The sequence below is a fragment of the Podarcis liolepis genome (assembly GCF_965112155.1).
Source record: "Podarcis liolepis genome assembly, chromosome: 5".
Classification (NCBI taxonomy): Eukaryota; Metazoa; Chordata; class Lepidosauria; order Squamata; family Lacertidae; genus Podarcis; species Podarcis liolepis.
This window is the reverse complement of record NC_139556.1, coordinates 3414265-3436887: the sequence shown is the minus strand read 5'-3', so window position 1 is coordinate 3436887 and position 22623 is coordinate 3414265. Positions and strand designations below refer to the sequence as shown.

Sequence of the window (22623 nt, the reverse complement as noted above, 5' to 3'; positions counted from 1 at the left end):
AGAACCCCATTTGCCAAGACTGCCTTGGGAAGCTCACAAGGCAAGGGATGAAGATCACAGCCCTGCACCCAGCAATCACAGGCATCCTGCCCTCTGAACAGGAGAGGCTCCGTTCAGCAGCTAAGAGCTCTGTGTGTTTTATATACAAATCAGCCCATTCTTCAACTCAATACTACCTTCTCTGACTTGGAAACTCTTGAAGTTCCCTGCTTGGTTCCCTGTGATTCGGTTGCTGGAGGCATCATGAGCAGAATGTGGAACCTTTTCTGAGTTAAATGCATGTCCTTTATCACTGATTTATTTACAATGCCATCATCAGGAATGAAGTATGGCAAATGTATTTCTAAGCAAGTCCATCTTCCTCAAGCTCCTAAGCCAGTTAGTCAAAAGTCCTTCCCACTACACAGAATAGCTTCTTCTGCATCACCTTAGACCTGACCCACAAACGCAACAGAAAATGAGTTGATAGAATTCTGCAATGGTAAGTTGTACCAACACATTTTGCATTTCGGGGGTGGGGAGCCATTTCTCACTTAAAAAGCTCCCTGCAAGTAGAAAACGAGCAACACCTGGGAGAAAAGGTTCTAGTCTTGCCCCCCCCCCCCCGTGCTAGCTTTCCACTTGCAAAGAGCTTTTTAAGTAAGGGAACATTCAAAAACGCAATTTCCACCGCCTTCAATACGAAACGGTAATGTCACCTCATTATCCTGCTTGTGTATCAACCTCAGGCAGATTTATTGTCCAGTCCTGCTAATCTCACAAGATAACCTCCCACCACAATGTAGTGTTTTCCACAGTTGTGAATACCACAATCGGATCCACTAGGAGGTTTCATGGGTCAAAGTGATGATAATAAGCAAATATATCTAAGTTTAGTTTGCAAAGGCATGAACTCTAGTTCCCACTGGGACTACTACCTTAGTTCATCTTTTCTCATTTTTGTGTGTCACACGGGCTGAGAGAATCCCAGCCTGATTTAGTGACATCAGTGTACTCCCCAGCAGCAAGCATCCCTTAAGCCCCGCCATGCCTCAAGATCACTCTTCTCTCACCTCCACTATCATCATCCCTAAAGAACTCTTCGCTGTCATTGGCAGAATGGGACTTCTTCATTTCAGCAATTCGATTCCGCGGCACTTTCCTTTTGAGGGATGGGGAGAAGAAAGAAGGGCGGTTGTTGCGTTCCGGAGTTGGAGGTGTGCTGAATGAAGTGACCTGAAAGAAGAAAATCAGAAATAAATTGGGAAGCAAGGTTATGAGATAATACTGACTGCTCTATGTTTTGATTGACATTGTATTTTATTTTGAACCTCATTCAATGGTTATCTGCTCTGAATTGCAGTCTGGTGGATATAAAAACTGCTTCCTGAACACTGTTTTGAAAATGCATTCTTCTGGCTACTGAACAAACACACATGAACAAACCACCATTTATGTACAGTGACCATTTAGGGACAGCTGACCTTTTAATGAAAAATATCCGGTATTTTAATACAGTGATTGCCAACAGGCAATATAGAAGACATACCTGGACTTCAAAGGCAATTTTACTTAGATCCTCTAACTTTAACAGAGAAGGAGATATTTAAAGGTTTTCTGACAGTTTCACTTTAGAGTCAAACTGGTTTCCAAAGCTGCAAGATGAATTATTTCTACTGTTTTGGTTTTTATTTGACGCAGACATCCTGCCCAACAGAAGTAGATTTGAACAGCAAAGATACACTTCTGGCTCCTCAACAAACGGAGTTCTCCAGAATCCAAGATTGGAGAACTTAACTCACTCTCTCATGCAGAGGTGACCCTGGGTTTGAATCTTCCTCTGTCCCACAGGGAGACGTGTCACCAGTTGAAACGCGACTCACGGCCATTTCCGCGTGTCCTTTTCCTTGTGGCCCTTTCATTCGCACAAATTCCATATTATTGTATTTGTAAAAGCCAAAGGACATCCTTTGTGCCATTTTCGCTGCAACGCTTACCTAGAATGAACAGTAAAAATGTAAGACTGGTTATGGGAATCCCAGACCAGGGAAGGTTGATGCCTGCCTTGCTGTCATTCAGGTGCCAGGTTGAGGCATTTTGTTATCTCAGGGGTTAATAATAATTTAGATCTGTGGAAAAGCCAGATTCGTTTCTGTGGAACTGGCACTTCTAAAACTGTCCCTTAATGTCCATTCCGTGCTTTTAAGAACTTCACCTTTTAGTGTGGCAGTTCCTCTTCTCTGGAACTTCCTGCCTATTAATATCTGGCAAGGACAATCATACCCTTATTGACACCTGCTAAAGAGAGTTCTGTTTACCTAGACAAGTATTTTTATTATCTACATTTGCTTTAAAAAATTTTTGATCTATATTTTGATCATTTTATTGTGTCTGCTGTTTCTAAAGTCTGCATTTACTGTTGTTTTATATTTGTGAAGCCCTTTCCACTAATTTAGGCCAGTATACCTACTGCAGCCTTCTATGGGCAGAGATGCCCTTTTCAGTCTTATCCATGCTCTGGCCATGTTCAGTTTCAATAACTATAACTGAATGTGGGCGAACCCTTGAAAACATTTGGAAACTTCAGCTGGCTCAGAATGCAGCAACCAGGTTGTGGACCAGGACTTGCATATCTGATAATATTTTGTCTGCACTAGAAAATCTTAACTGCCTTCCACTTACGTCTTGAATATAATTTGAAGTGCTGATTTTAGCTACCAAACTCTTAAAAAAGAAAAAGAAAAAGTGGCAGCACTGTATCTAAAGGACTTCCTTCTTTCATACAAAGCTGTTTGTTTATTAAAGGTCGTCTTTGGTGATCTTGCTCCAGGAGCTTCCACCTTCAGATATTAGGTGGGTGACAACTGGTGTGAGGTCTTTATCTGTAGCAGCCTATGGAATTCTCCAGGCAGTCTGGTTTGTTTATACACAACCATTTAGACACATGGCTAAAAACAGAGGATAATCTAGAAAGTTCTTGAAATGCACAGAACATTTTTGCATGAAGCTGGTACAACAGTCTGCATCTGGACTGAGAGTTTTCTACACCCAAACACCTTTCACATTTCCAAGAGAACTCAAGTGGATTTTGCTTCTCCTAATAACAGTTTATGGCTCCTTAAGAAATTCTGGATTTAGCTTCAAAGAGTCAGAGGCTTAGGAGTAAACTGGGACTGAACCCTCCCTGCTCCCTGACCACATAAGCACTTTTCTCCCCGTGAGTTGTAGCAGTGCAGCACAAGAAGGTAAAGTGAGGAAGGGACCAGGGTAAACTTATGTTGTTGTAGAAAACAGCCACCCCACTTCCCAATAGTCACTTTAGGCATAAATGAGGCAAATGCAGCAATACCTAGTGCAGTCACCTGTGAGGTATGAACCTAGCTAGGCAGGTGACCATCACCAAAAGGGCTCTCACCTCATTGTCTTTTTTTAATGCTTTTTTGAATTCAAAAAGCACACATTCAGAAAAAGAAAAATACATATTCCCACATGCTTAGTTTCCTTCCTTATACACAATTTCTATAACGGCTTCCCATCACTCCATCGTGGATCCTAAATGCTTTAATCATGTGTCACAGTTTTCATTATCAGTCCAAATCAATCTCCATTATTTTATTTTCCTATAGTTTTCCATATTTCTGCAGGGCTCTCACCCTATTGTCATAGACCTTCTTGAGGGCTTCGTAGCGGATCGATCCCTGGAAGATGACTCCTTGGAAGGTGTTGCTTTTGTCACTGGCCACCAGCTCCACACAGACCATCTCACCTTCTCCTACAGTCATATCGCTGAACACCTAAATGAACATCCGAAAAACTTGCACTTAGTAGAAGGAGGAAAAAACAGTAGCTCTAGATAACTAAAACTTCATTTGCTGCCGCCTATTTTACATAGATTGCAAAATACAAGCGTCCTTTTCAAGGCACACGATGCTGCAGGACTTTGTTTCAGAAAAGCAAATTCCAAATGATTGGCCTGGAAGCACTAAAACCTGTAGCAGTTAAAATGTATCCTATTTTATTTTTTTGAGCAAGAAGGGCAGTAGGGGGAAGAGCATTAAACATGAAATTGCCCAAAAGGCTCACAAAGCATAATTTAATACAATATAATGTGGGGGGGGGGGGAGGAGAGAAATTGAGGGTTGTGTGACTGAACAGAAAGGGAACCAATTTTCATTTATCTCCCCTTCCCCACTGAAACACACCTCTTCCTAAGGTTCTTCCTAAAAGGGGCATGGGGTGGGGGTAATCATCAGAAAGTGCTTCCCTCCCAATTCTGCTGACATAAGGTCTACTGTCCACTGAGGAACACAACACAATCATGGTGAGGCTGCAGTCCTCTCTCTGGACCCCTGGGAGGCACAGGGAGAGAGAGAGAGAGAGAGAGAGAGAGAGAGAGAGAGAGAGAGAGAGAGAGACCACACACCAGGTCTCCCATCACCACCTTGTCATCAGCTGAGCCAAAAGGTGGTATATGGGGGGCCTTCTTATTCCCCCCAAAGACCCTCAAGTCCAGGGGAAATTTAAGAACTGGCTTGAATCTCTCCCTTTCATTTCTAATGGGAGAGAAATAGCAAAGAAGAAGAAGAAGAAGAAGAAGAAGAAGAGGAGGAGGAGGAGGAGGAGGAGGAGGAGGAGGAGGAGGAGAAGGAAGGGCAGAAGAGTACAAAGGTGCTTCTGCTCTGCCAGCAAGAGCAGGTCGGGGGGCTGGATATGGTGGATTAACAACCTCCAGTTTTGCCCAGGGCCAACCTTCAGAGTGTCTAAGGAAAAGGACAATCTCTAAGCCTTTGGCAATATTTGATAAAGGTAAAGGGACCCTGACCGTTAAGTCCAGTCGTGGATGACTCTGGGGTTGCGATGCTCATCTCGCTTTATTGGCCGAGGGAGCCTTCATACAGTTTCCGGATCATGTGGCCAGCATGACTAAGCCACTTCGGGTGAACCAGAGCAGTGCACGGAAATGCCATTTACCTTCCCTATTTATCTACTTGCACTTTGATGTGCTTTTGAACTGCTAGGTGGGCAGGAGCTGGGACTGAACAACGGGAGCTCACCTCGTCGCAAGGATTCGAACCGCCAACCTTCTGCTCGGCAAGCCCTAGGCTCTGTGGTTTATTTGATAAGATACTGCAAAATTTTGACATGCATTTTATTTAACCAGGTTAAACAGTTACTGAGCTTTTCCAAGTCTTTCCTTTGGGCTTTGAATTTGCTTTACAGTATTGTGCATATGTCTGTCTGCAAGTGATTAACACATGTAGGTAAGGTTCCTCTATGTTTACAGGTCCTCTGTACCAACAGAGAAGCCAAGAGCCAGCCTAGGCTCAGAGGGGAGACCCTCAGGAGCCCCACATAATCTGCTCCAAGCTTTCTAAGGCAAAGGAATACAAGTAGAGGAAACAAACTCAGATGTGTCCAGATGTTCCCATGCAGTGCAGTTACGTTAAGTAAACACAGCACTGTTGGCTGGAGCTACCACAACTATTTGAAATTAAAGACAAGCACCAGAAATGGCATCTGTTCTTGTGAGTGACCTACCTCTTCAAAGTTGTCAATCATAAAAAATATGTTTGGATAGCTGATCTTCGATTCCTCCCCTTTGCTATCCATGGGGTGCTTACTTGGAGATGCAAAGACTTGCTGGAAGAAACCATTTGGAAGATGTTATTAGCTTGCTGCATGGATATTGGCATGTGCATGAAGGGAAAGGGGCTGAGATCAAGGCTGTCCCTTCAAGTTTCTCACGATGAGCTGCACTTCTCACCTGGGATTTCTTTTTATGAATGTGGATATCCCCTCCATCTGAACGAGTACACACCGCACAAGTCACTATGTAATCCAGCTGAAACAACACCAAGGCATTGGAAAAGAAGCATTAATGGTTGTACACAACCAAAGCAGAATGACAGCCTTAACAGCTTTTTCAATAAGCTTTGCTCCCCAGCGTCAGCAACTAGAGGAGAAAATGTGACCTTCCAGTTTCCATTTCCTCTCTGATTCATAAATACCCTGGTCTGCTTTTTAAAGGCAAGTTCCTTCCCCAGTCAATGTCTAACTGCTCTGCAGATACCCTCCTCCCAGGACACACACAGCCTAGTTCAAAAACAGCACTTTTATCAAACGAGGACCATGCTGTCTCCTCTTGTTCTGAGCTACCTGTTTCCTCTTTCCTCTACTCCTCCTTTGCCAGACCTTTCTGCTTCCCTAACCCTTCCTAAGATCAGAGTAGGTCAGCCAAGGGCAGGAGTGCCAGCTTGGCCCCCAATCATGGGTGCCCGAGGTCGTGGGTGCAATGCAGCGTGCAATTCAGTGGCACTGAAATTTGTGGGCGCTCAGTCCCTTCATGGAGAATTTTGTGGGTGCTCAGGCCCCAGGGAGTTGGCACCTCTGGCCAGTGGCAGCCAGAGACACTTCTACCCGCAGAGGTTTCACCATCACAACTTTAATATCCCTACTCTGTGACAATAAATATAGCAGGACAGAGAACAAAGGCCAACAGAAAGAGGAGGACTTCTCCAAGGGCAAAACCAGTCTGAAAGGGGAACAGAAAGCTACACATTTGTTTTAAGTGCAGACACCATCTTCAAAATTTTGTACAGTGGCACCTTGGGTTAAGTACTTAATTCGTTCCGGAGCTCCGTTCTTAACCTGAAACTGTTCTTAACTCGAAGCACCACTTTAGCTAATGGGGCCTTCTGCTGCCGCTACGCCACCGGAGTTCTCATCCTGAAGCAAAGTTCTTAACCTGAGGTACTATTGCTGGGTTAGCGGAATCTGTAACCTGAAGTGTATGTAACATGAGGTACCACTGTAGTTGAGAAGTTACCTGCTTTTCGATGATGCGTTTGAATTCTGTCACACTCTCAATATACAGAAGGGTAAGATACCGTATTTTTTGCACCATAACACTCACTTTTTTCCTCCTAAAAAGTAAGGGGAAATGTCTGTGCGTGTTATGGAGGAAATGCCTACGGGTGGCATGCCTACGGATTTTCCTCCTCTAAAAACTATGTGCGTGTTATGGTCGGGTGCGTGTTATAGAGCGAAAAATACGGTAGCTTATTTTACTTATGTCGTTTTTCGTGTCTTCTTTTTAATTGCCTATTGTAGCAGTACACCAGAATCAAAACAGCCTCAATAGCAAGGAGGTGAACCATTAACTTTTAGCTCCCCCAAATGAAAATTGACCACCAGAGATGGGTTCTTGCTTTTTCAGTTGACTGATCTAACAATTAAATATTGTTGGGCTAAAAAAAGGGAACACAGCACATGACAAACATTCTAGAATGACCCAACATCTATTTTATGGAATTTGAATCCAGTCTTTCCTTAAAGAGTGCTCAAGTCAGCTAAAACCACAGATTAAAACTAAATGTAAATCAACAATATAACAGCTTTAAAAACTGAATCATTTCTCTCGCTCTTTTTTAAAAAAGTCAAGATTCCAAATTTTGAGCAAGAAAACTCCCAGGGTGTACATGATGTCTAGCATCTTCAATGAGTAATAAAACTGCAGAGAAGTCTAGACTGTCAATTAAGTGGAAACAAAGATCTGTCTCTGTACTCCAACATACTGTGCAACAGCTAAGGCAGGAGCTGCAAAGCTGACACAATAGGAGACAATTGTCTTCTAGATCAGAAATGACAGGCGCCAGCTCAACCTAGAACTGTGTATATTCCAACATAGTAATCTCACCAGCAATTGTTCTCATCTATAGCTGATATAATTCAGAATGGTTGTCCACTGGTGCACAGCCAATGTATGATTACAGTAAATTGCACAGACATATATTTTGCATTGATATGCATTAAAAACAGAATCTGTGTGGTTTGAGGTCAGGGTCTTCCAGAAATAAAAATATTAAATCAAGGTTTAAAACCAACAATGGCTTAGCATTATGTAGGAACACAACCAGGGTGGAAGAGACGACCAAGGTGGCCCAATTAACCACGGTTAAACAAGAATGTTAAGATTTGGAAAATCCAGTCTTCAACAGTCGTGCTTAGGTTTGTGTGGCCACCTTATCTCCAAACACCAAGCTACAAAGACACAACCGAAGAACAAATGGAAAACAAAACAAACTATGGGGGCAAAAGTCATGGCTCATCGGTGAGACAACTCGTGGTTTGCTGAACAAACCTTGTTTTAAGACCAATGATGGCTTAACATTACATAGGAACATATCCAGAGTGACTAGGGCTGATCACATGGACCTTTCCCACAGTTTGGACAATCCCAGGATGAAGAGCCCCATGTGATCACACCTGCCAATGCCATTGCAGTCATTTATACACTTTATTACTGCTATGGAATGAACCCACAAGTAAGCCGTTTCCATCTTCCTAGCATATGTATTATTTAGAACCAGGGTAGAGAACCTGTGACTGCCCAGATGTTGCTGGACCCCTACCAAACCTGAAAATCAATCATAAAGGCTGAGAATGATGAGGGATGAAGTCCAACACTGGAAAAGCCAGAAGTTCACCACCCCTGATTTAAGAGAATACCTGAACACTTTCTTTTTGGTGGTTTGGACAGTTACTAGACACTTACAACACTAAGAAAAAATAGACAAGGCATTAGCAAAAGGGCACACACAGAATGGAGTAAAGCTGGACCTCTGAGGTTTATGTGATGGATGTGGGTTAGTGATTGTGGATATGAGAAGAGCAGAGCCCAGACACATGAACTGGCTCGGCAGAGGAATGATTATGTCACAAAATCCAAGAGACTGGTTCTTGTGCCTCTACCTGCCATGCTACTGAATAATGGAAGGTAAGTGGCACAGTCCGCTTCTGGATCCTCTCCCTTTACCCTTAAATATTTGAGAAGCACTGAAGCTGGGCTCCCCACCCACCCCCCTGAGAAAATCAAGTTGTCACCTCTGAATGCAAATTCTGGGACAGAGAGAGCTGATTTTCTTTCCAAACTTAAGGAACATTCCTGTATTGCAGGGGCCTGGACAAGATGACCTTCAGGGTACTGTTCTTTCCAACCCTACTATTCAATATTTCTATTATCACCCCAAGAAGGCACTTTAAGAAGTTCTCTCTTTTCCCTTCTTGCGCCTGCTGGACAGCTTCCATTACATTATCCTATTTGCACTAAGGAGAAGGACGATGCTTCTTCAAAATAATCCCCAAAATACTGGTCTTGCCTTGCAGCCAGCTAGGAAACAAAGCTGCATCTGGAAATGGTAGGCACCATTGGCCTTTGACTGATTCCTTAGATGCCTTCTTCCAGCTTGGCGCAACAAGCAACACAGGTCACCATCAATTCGCAAGCGACACATAAGCCCCAGCACTCCATGAAGAGCTCATATATGGATGACCACCTTGGATGCAGCCTTATACCATTTAGCTCAATATTGTCAACACTGACTGGCAGCGGCTCTCCAGTGTCTCAGGCTGGAGACATTCCCACCCCTATCTGGAGATGCCAGGAAGTGAGCCTTTTGCATGCAAAGGAAATGCTCTACAGCCTTTGCCCTTGACCAGGCAGCCCGGCTGTCAAAACGCAGGCAATTTTGGACAGATGAAAATCCTATATCCGTCTGAAGCAAAGGGCACAGGGCCAATGAAACTGCCTTCCCATCACAACCACACGCAGACAAAATATCTGTGTTCCATAAAGGGAAGGGGCTTCCTATATTAATAAATCAACGCCTGGAGAAACAGAAAGGTTAGGCTACCTTTTGCAGGATAAGGTTCAAGCAGACACTTTCCTCCCAGTCGATATCTGGATCTCCCAGGCCAGGCAGCTTTTTAGAATCCCTGCGGTACACTTCCACTTCAACCTGCTGAGGGGGAAAAACCCAAAAGGTGTCTTTAAGTAACGGGGAAATTCATATTTGAGTGGCTACAAATTTATTAAAAGCAAAGGTAGCCCCCCTGCCCACAGGCTCACAGTCAAGAAACATAAGCAAAGGAGAAGGGCAGGGAGATTATTCAAAGCAGTGGTCATTCAAGGTTGTAACTTCCAAAAATTGGGTTTGAACCTCAGATTATCACAAGTCTTTTGCAATTCTTTTCTGAGACTGAGAGGAACAGTGATAAGAAGCAGTGGTGCCACCACTACTCTAATTCAAAGTAACCATTATGAACTCCAAATATTTCTCCCTTTGGACTTTAACTCAACCTGCTCCCAAACTCTCTCCTCCGCCCTTTTAAAATTTAATATGAGAGGTGTTATAGCTCAAGGCTGCCTAGAAGTTCCACTCATTTCACAGCTTATCCACAGTAAACCCAAAGAATTGCAATAAATAAGCTGTTTTTGCAATTCCAGAACGCAGCACCAGATATTTCTCAACAGGAGGCTATGGAGGTTATTGAACAGACTGGGAGGAGTTGGGATCCTATATCAATTGTATGTGCAATAGTTGAGTTAGCACTTAAAAAGAACTTTTTTTCAATTTCAGGAAGAATTGCACATATAGCCAAAAGTAAGATTCTTTTCTGGTTGCTGTTGCCAATTCCTTCTTTCCCAATCGTCCCAGGACACAGATCGAAATCTCGCCCAACTCTTGCATGAAAATCAGGGTGGCATCCAGCTGAGAATAAAAATTGTCTTTAATGTCTTCATCGGCATCCAGTGTTGGTGCATAAGCGCTTAGAATAGTAGCCTGTTGGTTTTGGGTGAGTTTTATTCAAAGGTTTGAAAGTCGCTCATTAATGCCAGTAGGGACTTCTGACAAGAGCTTCACAAGATCATTTTTGATAGTAAAGCCTACTTCATGTATTCAATGTTCTTGTTCATGTAGACCTTTCCAAAAGAATCCGTAGCCTCCTTTTTCTTCCTTCAGTTGTCCCTCTTCTGCTCTTCGAGTTTCTTGAAGCACTGCAATATTAATGTTAAAATGTCACTTGTGATGATGACAGTTCTGTGTTTGGAACGCTCCTTGTCTGTGTTATCCAACAAAGTCCGTATATTCCATGTTCCAAATTTCAATTGTCTTTTGTGATCGCTGAGTGGTGACCCCACTGGGCACAGTTATCCAGTCAGGGGGAAAGGGAGGCAGACTATGTTTCGGGCGCCTTTTCTAGCCCTTGCCCCTATTCAGGGTGAGCAGATCCTAAATAGGACTGCTCAGTCATGGATACAGTTGCCGAGCTACTCAACTGCCTCATTCCTTGAGTCAGAACGACTGAATCTGTATCCACCGCCCATGGGCCGGTTCATGACTAGGGGCTTCCAGATTTCACACTGGGAGGAGGACAACAGGAGGAGACAGGATAATGCTTCCGAGAAGGCTGCTGGATGAGTGGACCATAGAAGGACCACATGAGGAGGACCAACAGTGCGTGACTTTCAAGGAGACACAAGATTTCCACACCAGAGAGGTCAGGCACAAAGCAGCCCATAGTGAAGCCAAGATCCAGAGAGAGCGAAGGGCAGTGTGTGCTGAGAGTCAGTTCAGAGGCAAAGACTGAAGGAAGAGGAAAGGGAGAGGAGACAGGGAGGCAGCTAGGTCAGAGGGACTAGCCACATGAATGTTGAAATTTCACCTCAACTGCAGAGAATGGGCACTGTTGCCGAGGAAGGTGGCTAGCCAGACATCAGGAGGGTGACAGAGAACAGGAACATGGGGATGCAAAGGACAGCAGAGGTTAAAAAAGCAGCAGGATAGGGATGTGGGGGGTGAGGAGCAGGGGAGGGGGAGGAGGAGGCAGCATTGGTGGGCTGTGTCAAAGGGAGGAAGGCCATGTTTCAGCAAGGAAAAGTAATTGAAAGGATCAAGGGAACAGACTATGGAGGAGGACCACTTTCTCCATAAGGGCACAGCAGCCGTTGGGGATGCTCAAGGATTTGTCCAGTCCACAATTTCAAGTGAAGTGACTTAGAATCATAGAATCATAGAGTTGGAAGAGACCACAAGGGCCATCGAGTCCAACCCCCTGCCAAGCACAACCCAGACTAATCTTCTTCGGTTTTTGCACTTCTCAAAGTTTGACAAAAACACAGTTCCCAGTTCAGAGAAATAATTTAAAAACAAAAGCAAAATGCATACAAAAAGGCAGTGTGGTTTTATTCATATAGCACTGATAATTATTTTATTATATTTTACATAAACACAACTCAGGGTTGTGTCTGATTAAGTAGTTTATAAAATTATTCTAAATCAATAACATTATTTTATGGACAACTTATGTGAAAATAAGAATGTCTGCACAGTTTGTTTTTTGCAGGCGCAGCGTGGCGTATGAGAAGGGGAAGAGGAGCTGGGCAGAGAGATGGGCAGAAGAAGGTGCCACTTGCCAAGGGAAAGAAATATGCTTCCCATGTTAACAATACATCTTTGTTTGGGGTCGAATGCAACATCCCAGCAGTGTCCACACCGTAAGCACACACAGAGCTCTTTCTTATTGTAGAGCCTTACACCAGGCCACAGTCAGGAAAAGAGGGGCTTCCAAGAACACAGAAGGTGGCCATCCTTGGTCTACATATCTAGGGGCTCTCACCACATGGGTTCAGGGCACCGACTGTTCCACTGTGTTGAAGACCCAAGATCAGCCATGGTAGGAGAAGCCAAGAGAGCCAAAGGAGGTTCTCCTTCCGCCCCACTGTCTTATCACCTCCAAACACTGTGATTTCTCATTTTCTCCAACTTAGACCACAAATTGATGGCATATCAAGCTGCCACTTTCTCCTCTCTCATTGAAAACAAAATTGCCACAGCTACCTATGCCACAATGAGCCAACACAAGCATGCACAGATCCACATTTCTGCCATGACAGGAAGCAATCATTCTGCAGGAAATGGAAAATTTGCATCCTCCTCCTCCTCCTCACACAACCACCTCTGCACTGGTGAGAAGATTTACTCTATACAGTGCTTCCACCTTTCAGGTCGCATTTTATGTCAAATCAATATACATTATCATATAAACATCTGGTTGCACTTTGCCTTAAACGAGACTCATAAAAAGGAAGAGACATTTCATCAACCTGTAATCTATCACTAAATCAAGCTTTTAACCTATGAGAAGGAAAGAATACGCTCCTAGAAGTGGTGTTAGTGATACCTAAGTAAAGGAGGGAATGACTCATGTATATTTTCCCGCTTCTCTTCCGCTCCAGCCTTCCCCATTTCCTGCTTCACTCGATAGCTCTTCACTCCATCTCTCCCACTCCCTGGCTTGCCTTATTTTCCCCAGCACATTGATGCTGCCACAGCAGCTGCCACCTACTCAATTCTTCACCTGGGCAGATGAGTTGGAGATACTGACAGATGCCTAGAAGAGCCATTTTATTTCCTGTCCTGCAGTTCTACGAGAAACAGAGTAGTCCAGACTTAGGATAACAAATATCCTAGAAAGAGAGGAATGTATAGCCCTGTGCAATAGTTCTTCAAACATTTTTTCTACCTTCTGTTGCTTAGAGGTGCATGCTGAGGAATTCCTGTGCACCTCACACAGGGTCTAGGTAAAGGTAAAGGGGCCCCTGACCATTAGGTCCAGTCGTGACCGACTTTGGGATTGCGGTGCTCATCTCGCTTTATTGGCAGAGGGAGCCGGCGTACAGCTTCCGGGTCATGTGGCCAGCAGGACTAAGCTGCTTCTGGCGAACCAGAGCAGCGCACGGAAAGGCCATTTACCTTCCCGCCGGAGCGGTACCTATTACCTACTTGCACTTTGACGTGCTTTCGAACTGCTAGGTTGGCAGGAGCAGGGACCGTTGAGGGTCTGTGGTTTAACCCGCGTCCCTCACACAGGGTCTAGTGCCACATAAATCGAGCATGTGCCCTGACCCAACCAAGATTCTCTGGTAGATGCATATGGCAGGGGAAAGGTGCCAGGACTGGGCAAGCTCTTTGTCAGAGAAAAAGCTTCTCATGAATGCTTCTCATGAATGCAGCCCACCTCAAGAAGCTTCGTAGGAACTCCAAGAGCTCTCCAGAACACATTTTGAAATCCACTGTGGTATAGCCTTGACTCTGAGCAAATTCTCAGGTACCAGGAAGTTTCAAATATAGTTGTACCTTGGAAGTCGAACGTAATCCGTTCCAGAAGTCCATTCAACTTCCAAAACATTTGGAAACCAAATTGCAGCTAGCAAGCTCCTGCAGCCAATCAAAAGCCGTGAAAGCCCCGTCAGACATTTGGCTTCCAAAAACAGTTCGCAAACCAGAACAATCACTTCCAGGTTTGCGGCATCCGGGAGCCAAAACATTCAAGAACTAAGCTGTTCGAAAACCAAGGTACGAGTATTCACAAGTACATAAATATACACAGAAACAATTCCTGTCTCACAGAGAGAGTTCTTCACGTTGCGTCAATGTGTTTTGATACAGCATATGTGTGATTTGCTGCTCTCTCACAAATGGAACAGTGTTCTCTATGAGAATAAATGTGAGCAAAGCCCTGAAGTCTCTATTGCAGCCCTTAAGTCTAGGGCAGGGGTCTGCAACCTTTAAGACAAAAAGAGCCACTTGGACCGAAGAAAAAAAACCTGGGAGCCGCAAAACCATTGCGACATTTAAAACAGTGGGGAGTGTCGGGGCACACAATGCGCCTCCTCCCCTTGCTAGCATCCGCCCCGGAGCCACGGCAAAGGTGTAAAAGAGCCACATGCGGCTCCGGAGCCGCAGGTTGCTGACCCCTGGTCTAGGGCTGGGAAATACGAAGCCCAGGGATGGACTGTGGTCCTCCCAGTCTCTCTAGTTAGCCCTTGAGACTCTCCCAAGACCAGGCCCCTCTCGCCTTGCTCTGGTTTTGCCTGGCTGGAATGTATCCCTGAACTGCAAGAATGGCTCTTGTTTGCCTGGAGGGAGAAGAGAGAGAGAGAGTAGAAACATTGGACTATTTACAGTTGAATGTGCCCTGTTGCATCTGTTGCCCATAGCCTGACCCACTTCTGCCCCTGCCCATCACTGCCATCCATCCCCCAGAATATTGCCTGTGAGGGAACGCAAGTCTCTGGCTGAGAAATGTTTGCTACCCATGAGCTATATCATACAATCACTTTTGAAAAACAACAACAACATCAGGTTACAATCTTTACATTTCATAATGTCCAATCTAGAAACAAAATGCATTTGTCTTCTGACTTCCAAGTAGATTTTTTAATCATCACAAAATAGCTCCAAATCAGGTCAATTTAAGGGTACTTGTGGCCAGCTTCACAAACTTTATATTCAGGGAAATGTGGTGAGTGGTTGTTAAGTGGGTATGTTTCATTTCCTCTAGAATTTTATAACATGAGCTAATACCTACCACATGATCGCAAGCACCGACTGTCATACAAATGGCCTCCGGGTTCTAAGTGCTATAACGTGGCAAAGCACCCCAGAACACATAATTGTAGTATTCTTTCCCATTTCATTGCCTAAGATCATGATGGCCAAATATTTCATGTAAAAATATATTTAATTTTTATAAGCCAGCACATCCCAAGAGTCTATCCAAGCTTTACAGCATCTCTCGACACACAGCATTGCTCAGAATGCAGGCAGTGCCAAAACACAAATTGCACTTAACCTGAAGGAAAATGCGCCTCTTGGGTGTAAGATTCCATTACCCAACTTACCTTCTTCCCATCTGTATTGTCTCCACCAACGTATGACAGTTTCCTTCGGACATAGAAGAGCATGTCATCTTGCCGGGGGGCCCATTTCTCCATAAAGTAAGTGGAAAACATCCAAGTCCAGAATACAATGCGGTCATCTTTGAAACAACCTTTTAGAAAAGAGATCCATATTGGTTGGTTGGTTCGATTTATTCCTTGTCTGCCCTTCACCCTAAGGTCGCAGGGCAGGTTACAACATTAAAACACAAGACAGTAGGCCCACAACTTACATGCATTTAACTTGTGTGCCGTCAGCTTTACATAGGTGGTAAATAAAAAACAAAAAGAAGTAGAAAGGAGGTGGGTTTCCAGGAAAAATGACTTTGGCAATCCCAACCACCACTGAAGCCAATGGGTTTTGACTAGAAACAATTAGGGCTTTAGGCACGATCCCTGGAATGCAACCGCAGCGTAAGTATTAAAAACCAACAGCTTACAATCACAATCAAGATGACAATTAAGAACCACCGAACCCACATTGCAGCGGTTTTTAAAACACCAAATGGCTGAACTTGTAATGCTGGCCAATTTTTTCCATTTGTTTCCTAGCAGGATCCTACCCGGTTAAGTCCCACCTTTTATTATGTGGCAGCCACGCAAACCTCATCTATAACGCAACTTCCTTTGAGAGTGGAGGTTTGAAACAAATGTCTCCCTTGCCAACCGGCCCCAGGTGAGCTGCAGCTCCAGTTGGCTCTCCCCAACCCCAGGGAGTGAGAGGAGGAGAGAAAACTGGCCAAGAGGCAAGAGGACAAAGTATCGAACTGGACTTTGCGCTGGGCCTTTGGAGGAGGGAATCTCAGCGGCAAAAAGGAAGAGCAATGACATTTAGGAACCCATTTCTACAGCGGTGTCCCTGCTTGCCCCAGCAATAATTTAGATTCATGATCAACCATTATTAGTCGTTGTCATTAATACAAGGCAATCATTTTCAGCTTATAGACAACTTGAGCAAGGCATCTTCCTTGCTTTGCCCGCCCTCAGCTTCAGCTGCCATAAGCATGCTGGTTTCAGAGGAGGGGAAGTGGAAAGGAGAAGCAAAGCTGCTTCCTCACTCTGAGATGACGGGAGGTGTTTCCCCCAGGACAGGGTGTTTTCAGACTGTTGGCTTATTGAGGTCCCATTGTGTTTGCAACAGTGACCATCACTCAGCTCCAGCACTACCAGAAGGAAGACTTCATCCTGAAAAAATGTACAGTATTTCTGTTTGCTCAGATATCGTAAGGGGGAGAGAACAGAAAAGTCAAGCATCATTAGAAAGGCACCTTGTGCAGATCATGTGAAGCGCAGCTTTTATCACTATTTACTACAGGTTATTGCTGAGACTTGTCAGCTGGTGACGGAGGCTTGCAGCTCACTGCCAAGAGAGTCTTGGCAAGACCCCACATAGAAAGCAAATCATTTAATTACCACTCCTGCATTAGCCTGCATGAAATATGCTACTATCTTGAAAAGGTCCCCTCTTAATTACCCTACAGGGACCCAAAACGGCATGGGGGAGAGGAAGGGAAGCTGCGCACCCAGTCCCGGCTGCCAACTGAAGCACTTCTAGCAGAAATAAAAACAAGATCATTTGTCGGGTGAATGAGGACAATCTCATGAGCAAAAACAACTCACTGATTTTGAAAGAGCAGGAGCACAGTCACTCTGCCTCTACTCCTGGGCAAAGGCACAGCCATAAAACTCAAGTGACAAAGCTCTTCCTTCAGGCTGAATATCTGAAAGCTCTTTGCTAGCGGGGGGGGGGGGGGAGGTGAAAACCTACATACCAGTCCTCTGTATGCAGGGTCTTTTCTTTCAGGGAGGACCACTTTAATTAAGCAATCTTTAATTATCAAAAAATTTAAAAGATTCAGCATTTATAATGCAATTTTATATAGTGCTGCTTCTGAGTGCTCAAAGTTATTCCTGTACATCTTTTAAAGAATCTTTTCCACACCCCCGCAATGTTAAGTCACCATTATCAATAATAAAATAATAATAATAATAATAATAATAATAATAATAATAATAATAATAAATTTTATTTATACCCTGCCCTCCCTGGCCAGAGCCAGGCTCAGGGTGGCTAACACCAATAAAATCACAGTAAAAACATAATAGGGGGGGGAAGAAGGGGGGGAACCAATTTAAAATACAGGTTAAAATGCAATTTAAAATGCAGCCTCATTTTAAAAGTAGACAATAAATCAAAACCATAAGGGGAGGGAAACAGAAGGGTCAGACTGAGTCCAAACCAAAGGCCAGGCGGAACAGCTGTCTTGCAGGCCCTGCGGAAAGATGTCAAGTCCCGCAGAGCCCTGGTCTCTTGGGACAGAGCATTCCACCAGTACTGAAAAGGCCCTGGCCCTAGTTGAGACCAATCTAACCACCTTGCGACCTGGGACCTCCAAAATGCTGTCATTTGTGGACCTTAAGTTCCTCCGTGGGGCATACCAGGAGAGGCGGTCCCGTAGGTACGTGGGTTCTAGGCCGCATAGGGCTTTAAAGGTCAAAACCAGCACCTTAAACCTGACCCTGGACTCCACTGGGAGCCAGTGAGGTAAAGCACTGGGTGAATGTGATCCGGCAGCAAGGACCCACAGATGGCGAGCCAAGTCAGATGACATCACATATTTAAGGCAGAAGAGGTGAGATCTGAAATGGGAACTTCTTAACTGATAGCCACTATACTGTACTAACTCAATAAAGAGAAGCCGCCAAGATAGGCTAACTATAAAATATAAACACACAGCAGCTTGTCATAAAATAAAACCTGCCTCCCTCAAAAAACTATCTCATGGTGCTTCAGTTGGCTGAATAAGAACCTGACCTTTTTCAAATTTCTTATATAAGTAGATCATGGCACTGCAGCTCACTATAGTTGCATCTGTGGGGTGGGGTGGGGGACACTTGAGCACAGAGCAGGGACATCCAGGTTCAAATCTCCACTCAGCCACAAGGGTCACTGGGTGACCCTTGACCAGACCCTTGAGGAACACTTGAGGGAGTTGGGCATGTTTAGCCTGGAAAAGAGGAGACTGAGGTGACATATGAGAGCCTTCTTCAAATATCTCAAGGGCTGTCACATGGAAGATGGAGCAGGCTTGTTTTCTCCTGCTCTGGAGGGAAGGGCTTGAACCAACAGATTCAAGCTACAATAAAGGAGGTTCCAACTAAACATCAGGAAGAATGTTCTGACGGTAAGAGCTGCTCAACAGTGGAATGGATTCCCTTGGGAGGCTGTGGACTCTCTTTCCATTTGAGGTTTTTAGGCAGAGGTTGGATGGCGATCTGTCATGAATGCTTCAGTTGAGATACTTGCATTGCAGGGGTTGGACAAGATGACCCTCACAGTCCTCTCCAACTCTACAATTCTATGATTCTATATCAACTTCACATCTTTACTGAGACTGCTTGAAATCAATTTTCTGAATTTAAAATTGCAGGACACCTGAAATGGACAGATGAGCTGATAAAAAATTCTGCTGCGATGAATACAGCCAACCTACACATGCTCTGAACTGGCCTATTATGTCCCTAAAGCTAATGAGAATGTACAAAATAATTGCTTGCCATGGTTCATGGAGAATCACAGCAAGTGGTTAAACTGAGAGTTCAACTGAGATGCTAAAGCCCAAGTAATAATTGCTACGGATTCTTTCCATGCCTGCACCTGCCCACTTTTAACATATTTCCTTCCTCCTTTAAACTGGAGAAACAATCTGTATAAATAAAGCATCTATTCTGAAGCATCTCTCCCTGGTACATTTTTATTAGGACTGAATAAAATGGCTTTGTTCAGCTGATCTAGACTTAGTGAGTGGTATTCATCTAAGTTTTACTCAGATGACCTACTGAAATTGAGGGACCTAACTTAAGTCATGCTCATTAATTTCTGTGTAAAACTTAGTTGAAAAAATCCAGTAGGTTGCAGGTTTTTAAAAAAGTGTTCAGGTGCTGAGATTTCTGTACTGCAGGGGGTTAGACTAGGTGACCATCAAGGTACCTTTCAACTCAAGAATTCTATAATTCTTCTGGTAACCTAAATATAAGTATGTTTTGCAATCTATTCTCCATTTCTGTAATATTTTTAAAGGTTTGTGGTGCTAATGTCAGGACTCAAGTCTGCAGCAAATCCTCAACATGGCACCCGAGAAAAATCAAGGACGAATTCAGTCTGTGTAGCATAAAACTGATTACAGTCAACAGCAGGAACTAAAGCCACACCATCAGCGATAGGTCAGAATGCATCAGCCGACACGTCCCCAACTTCTGTAGGTGTCCAGATTTGGCTTGTTTGCTGGGCAAAGGAATAAGGGACTCTGCTGTTGCTCAGACTGCCTTCATTTTGCTGCGCGTCTGTCTTGCCTCACCCCCAAGCTTGCCACATAGCTTTTCCATCAACTGATTTATAAGCCTTTTATTTTACCTTCTCCTTCATTAATTCCAAACCCAACTGCTCGCTTGTTCTGAGATGGCTCATTGCCATCATACTGCAATATTACTATTAATATCACAAGCAGTGTATCCTTCCCACAGTAGAGAGAGCGCACACAGGTTAGAAAAGGCACCCTTCAGTAAGCGTAGCAAATTTACAACAAAAACAAATTACAAGGCAGCAGCCTTTGGGCCAACCTGTACTTCTGTTTTACTTACTCATGATCAATCTTGTAGCACATATAACCCATTTCTGGTCATCTTCTTCTTGAGCCCTTGCAAACAGCAGAATCATTTTGTGCATGATATTGAACTCATGAGACTCTGTTACTGTAATATGAAATACATTTATCTGTGTCCTTGGGAGAGCTGTTGCTAGTCCAGGTAGTCAACACTTACCTAGATGGATAACACACTACAGTATAAGGCAGCTTCCTTCCTCTCCTCCTGACATCCTTCTCCCAAGCAGAGAGAGTGAAGTTTAAGAGCTGCCCTGCAGATACAAAGGTTCACGCATTCCAAGCTGTTTCCAACAGCACCACCCAGAAGCTTCTGGGAAGATCAGAAACAAGGCATGGAAACAGCCACCTCTCCTGCCTTGCGTCCCTTGCATTTGACACACAGATATGCTGACTCTACGGGCTCTATTCTCAATGGGGGAGTATCTGCTTTGCATGCAGAAGGTCCCAGGTTCAATTCCTGGCATCTCCAGGCAGGACTGGAAGAAATTCTTGCCTGAAACCCCAGAGAGCAACTTCTGAGCCACATGATCAGTGGTCTCACTCAGTGCAAGGCAGCTTTCTGTTCCTCTGAACATGCAGTTAATCATAGCTAACAGACCTTAAGACATATCTTCTGAGCATATTCCTTGCCCACTTGGAAAGCCATCTGAACTAGTGGTATGTCTTAGCAGTAAATAATCTAACTACGCATTCGATGAAAATGTATTTTTTCTGCATCTATTACTAATCACTTTGAGTACAGTGGTACCTCGGGTTACATACGCTTCAGGTTACAGACTCCGCCAACCCAGAAATAGTACCTCGGGTTAAGAACTTTGCTTCAGGTTGAAAACAGAAATCGTGCTTCGGCGGCACAGCAGCAGCAGGAGGCCCCATTAGCTAAAGTGGTGCTCCAGGTTAAGAACAGTTTCAGGTTAAGAACAGACCTCTAGAACGAAGTAAGTACTTAACCCGAGGTACCACTGTACTGGGTGATCCCAAAGTTCTAGTATTATGAGGGGAAAATATATTGCCCCACAACACTGATTGCTCTGCTGGTCTCCCCTCCCCCCCAAAAAAAACCCCCTCTAAATGCTACTAGATAGTATTGTACTGGAAGCACAAGTGATTCTGACAAAGGATGCAAAGGATAATAAGGCTGTAAGCCACACAGAGTTCAATACAGTTTACTTTCTTGTGATGGCACTTTGGGTAGCAAGACTGCATCCCTGGATCACCTCAGTTCTGATTTCTGGTTTTGCAGGTTCTTCATGACATCAGAATTTGCATCACATACATTTATTTCTACATTCAGACACACCATTCCCTGAAGCACACCAACTGCCCCAAACTGAGGAGGATGAGTCAAAGACATGGGCACGTGTAGTGGATCCCATCCCTAACTGCCCCCAATTAAGCCTGTAGTGAACCTGGCTCTGCTGCCCATCACAGCCTGCAGTATTTTCCCGTGTATAATACGCCTCCATGTATAAGACGACCCCTATGTTTTTTAACCCAAAATTAAGAAATCAAGTTGTTTAGCTTTTTGGGGGGTGGGGGAGGTCACTTCCGCCATTTGCTCACCTGCCTGCCCGCCACTGCCGATCACTTGCCACAGCCACTGCCAATTGCACACCTCACCACAGCCGCCAATCGTCTGCCCACTCGCCTACTTGCCACAGCCACAGCCAATCGCCAGCAGGCCTTGCTGCAGCCACCAATCACCCGCCCAATCACCGCTGCCAATCTCCTGCTTGCTGCTGCCATTAATCGCACGCCCCCCCCCCCCGCATTCACCATCCGTGTAGAAAACGACACACAATTTTTGCCTAATTTTTTTTTATAGCAAAAAACACTGTCTTCTACACGGAAATATACCGTCATTTAGAGAAATTGTAGCTTACTCCAACTGTGGCTGGTTCAGACAAATGAGGATCAAATCATGATTTCGGATGAAAAACTCTCCTGAGACTCACCACTTAACGTTCTAATAATGCTGAACTGTGACTTAGTATTGTGTCTCAGCCAGTGTCAGATAAACTTTTCTATGACTGAGAGTTTGGCAAATTCTGTGGAGTGTTTTAGAGACAGAAGGTACATGAAGGAGCAAGCCACCTACTCACAACTGTCTTCTGTGTATAGAAACAGATATTTATTTCCATATAATCACCTCTAGATAAACACTGCTGTTATTGTATTCTGTGCTAATGAGTGGCTTGGCTGAGGTACTGTGCAATGTTATCAATGTCTGTGTACTGTATGATACTTCTCCCTAGAGATCTGAAGGCCTGAGGGCATGGCTTCTGACAATTCTTCTTATCCAGGTGCATTTATCAGTTCAGGGTGACGGAGGTTTCTGGCCTCGTTTAATATGATGAAAAGGTTGTGGATTTAACTTCCACGTGCTACATGGCTAATGTTCATAATGTCACAATATAT

The 22623-nt window shown here is 44.3% G+C and overlaps 1 protein-coding gene across 2 annotated transcripts in view; it reads right to left on the bottom strand.

Annotated features, from left to right (window-relative positions):
• Positions 1 to 22623, bottom strand: part of KIAA0930 — a 60946-nt gene that overhangs the window by 2718 nt on the left and 35605 nt on the right. The window contains exons 2-8 of one of the 2 annotated variants that reach the window (XM_083503489.1): positions 15506 to 15654; positions 9672 to 9779; positions 5744 to 5821; positions 5518 to 5619; positions 3633 to 3773; positions 1782 to 1976; positions 1053 to 1215 (exon numbers count right to left, since the gene is read on the bottom strand). In XM_083503489.1, the coding sequence (XP_083359615.1) occupies positions 1053 to 1215; positions 1782 to 1976; positions 3633 to 3773; positions 5518 to 5619; positions 5744 to 5821; positions 9672 to 9779; positions 15506 to 15654 (936 nt within the window). The remainder of the gene's footprint in view (positions 1 to 1052; positions 1216 to 1781; positions 1977 to 3632; positions 3774 to 5517; positions 5620 to 5743; positions 5822 to 9671; positions 9780 to 15505; positions 15655 to 22623) is intronic. The other variant, XM_083503490.1, reaches the window with a different exon arrangement.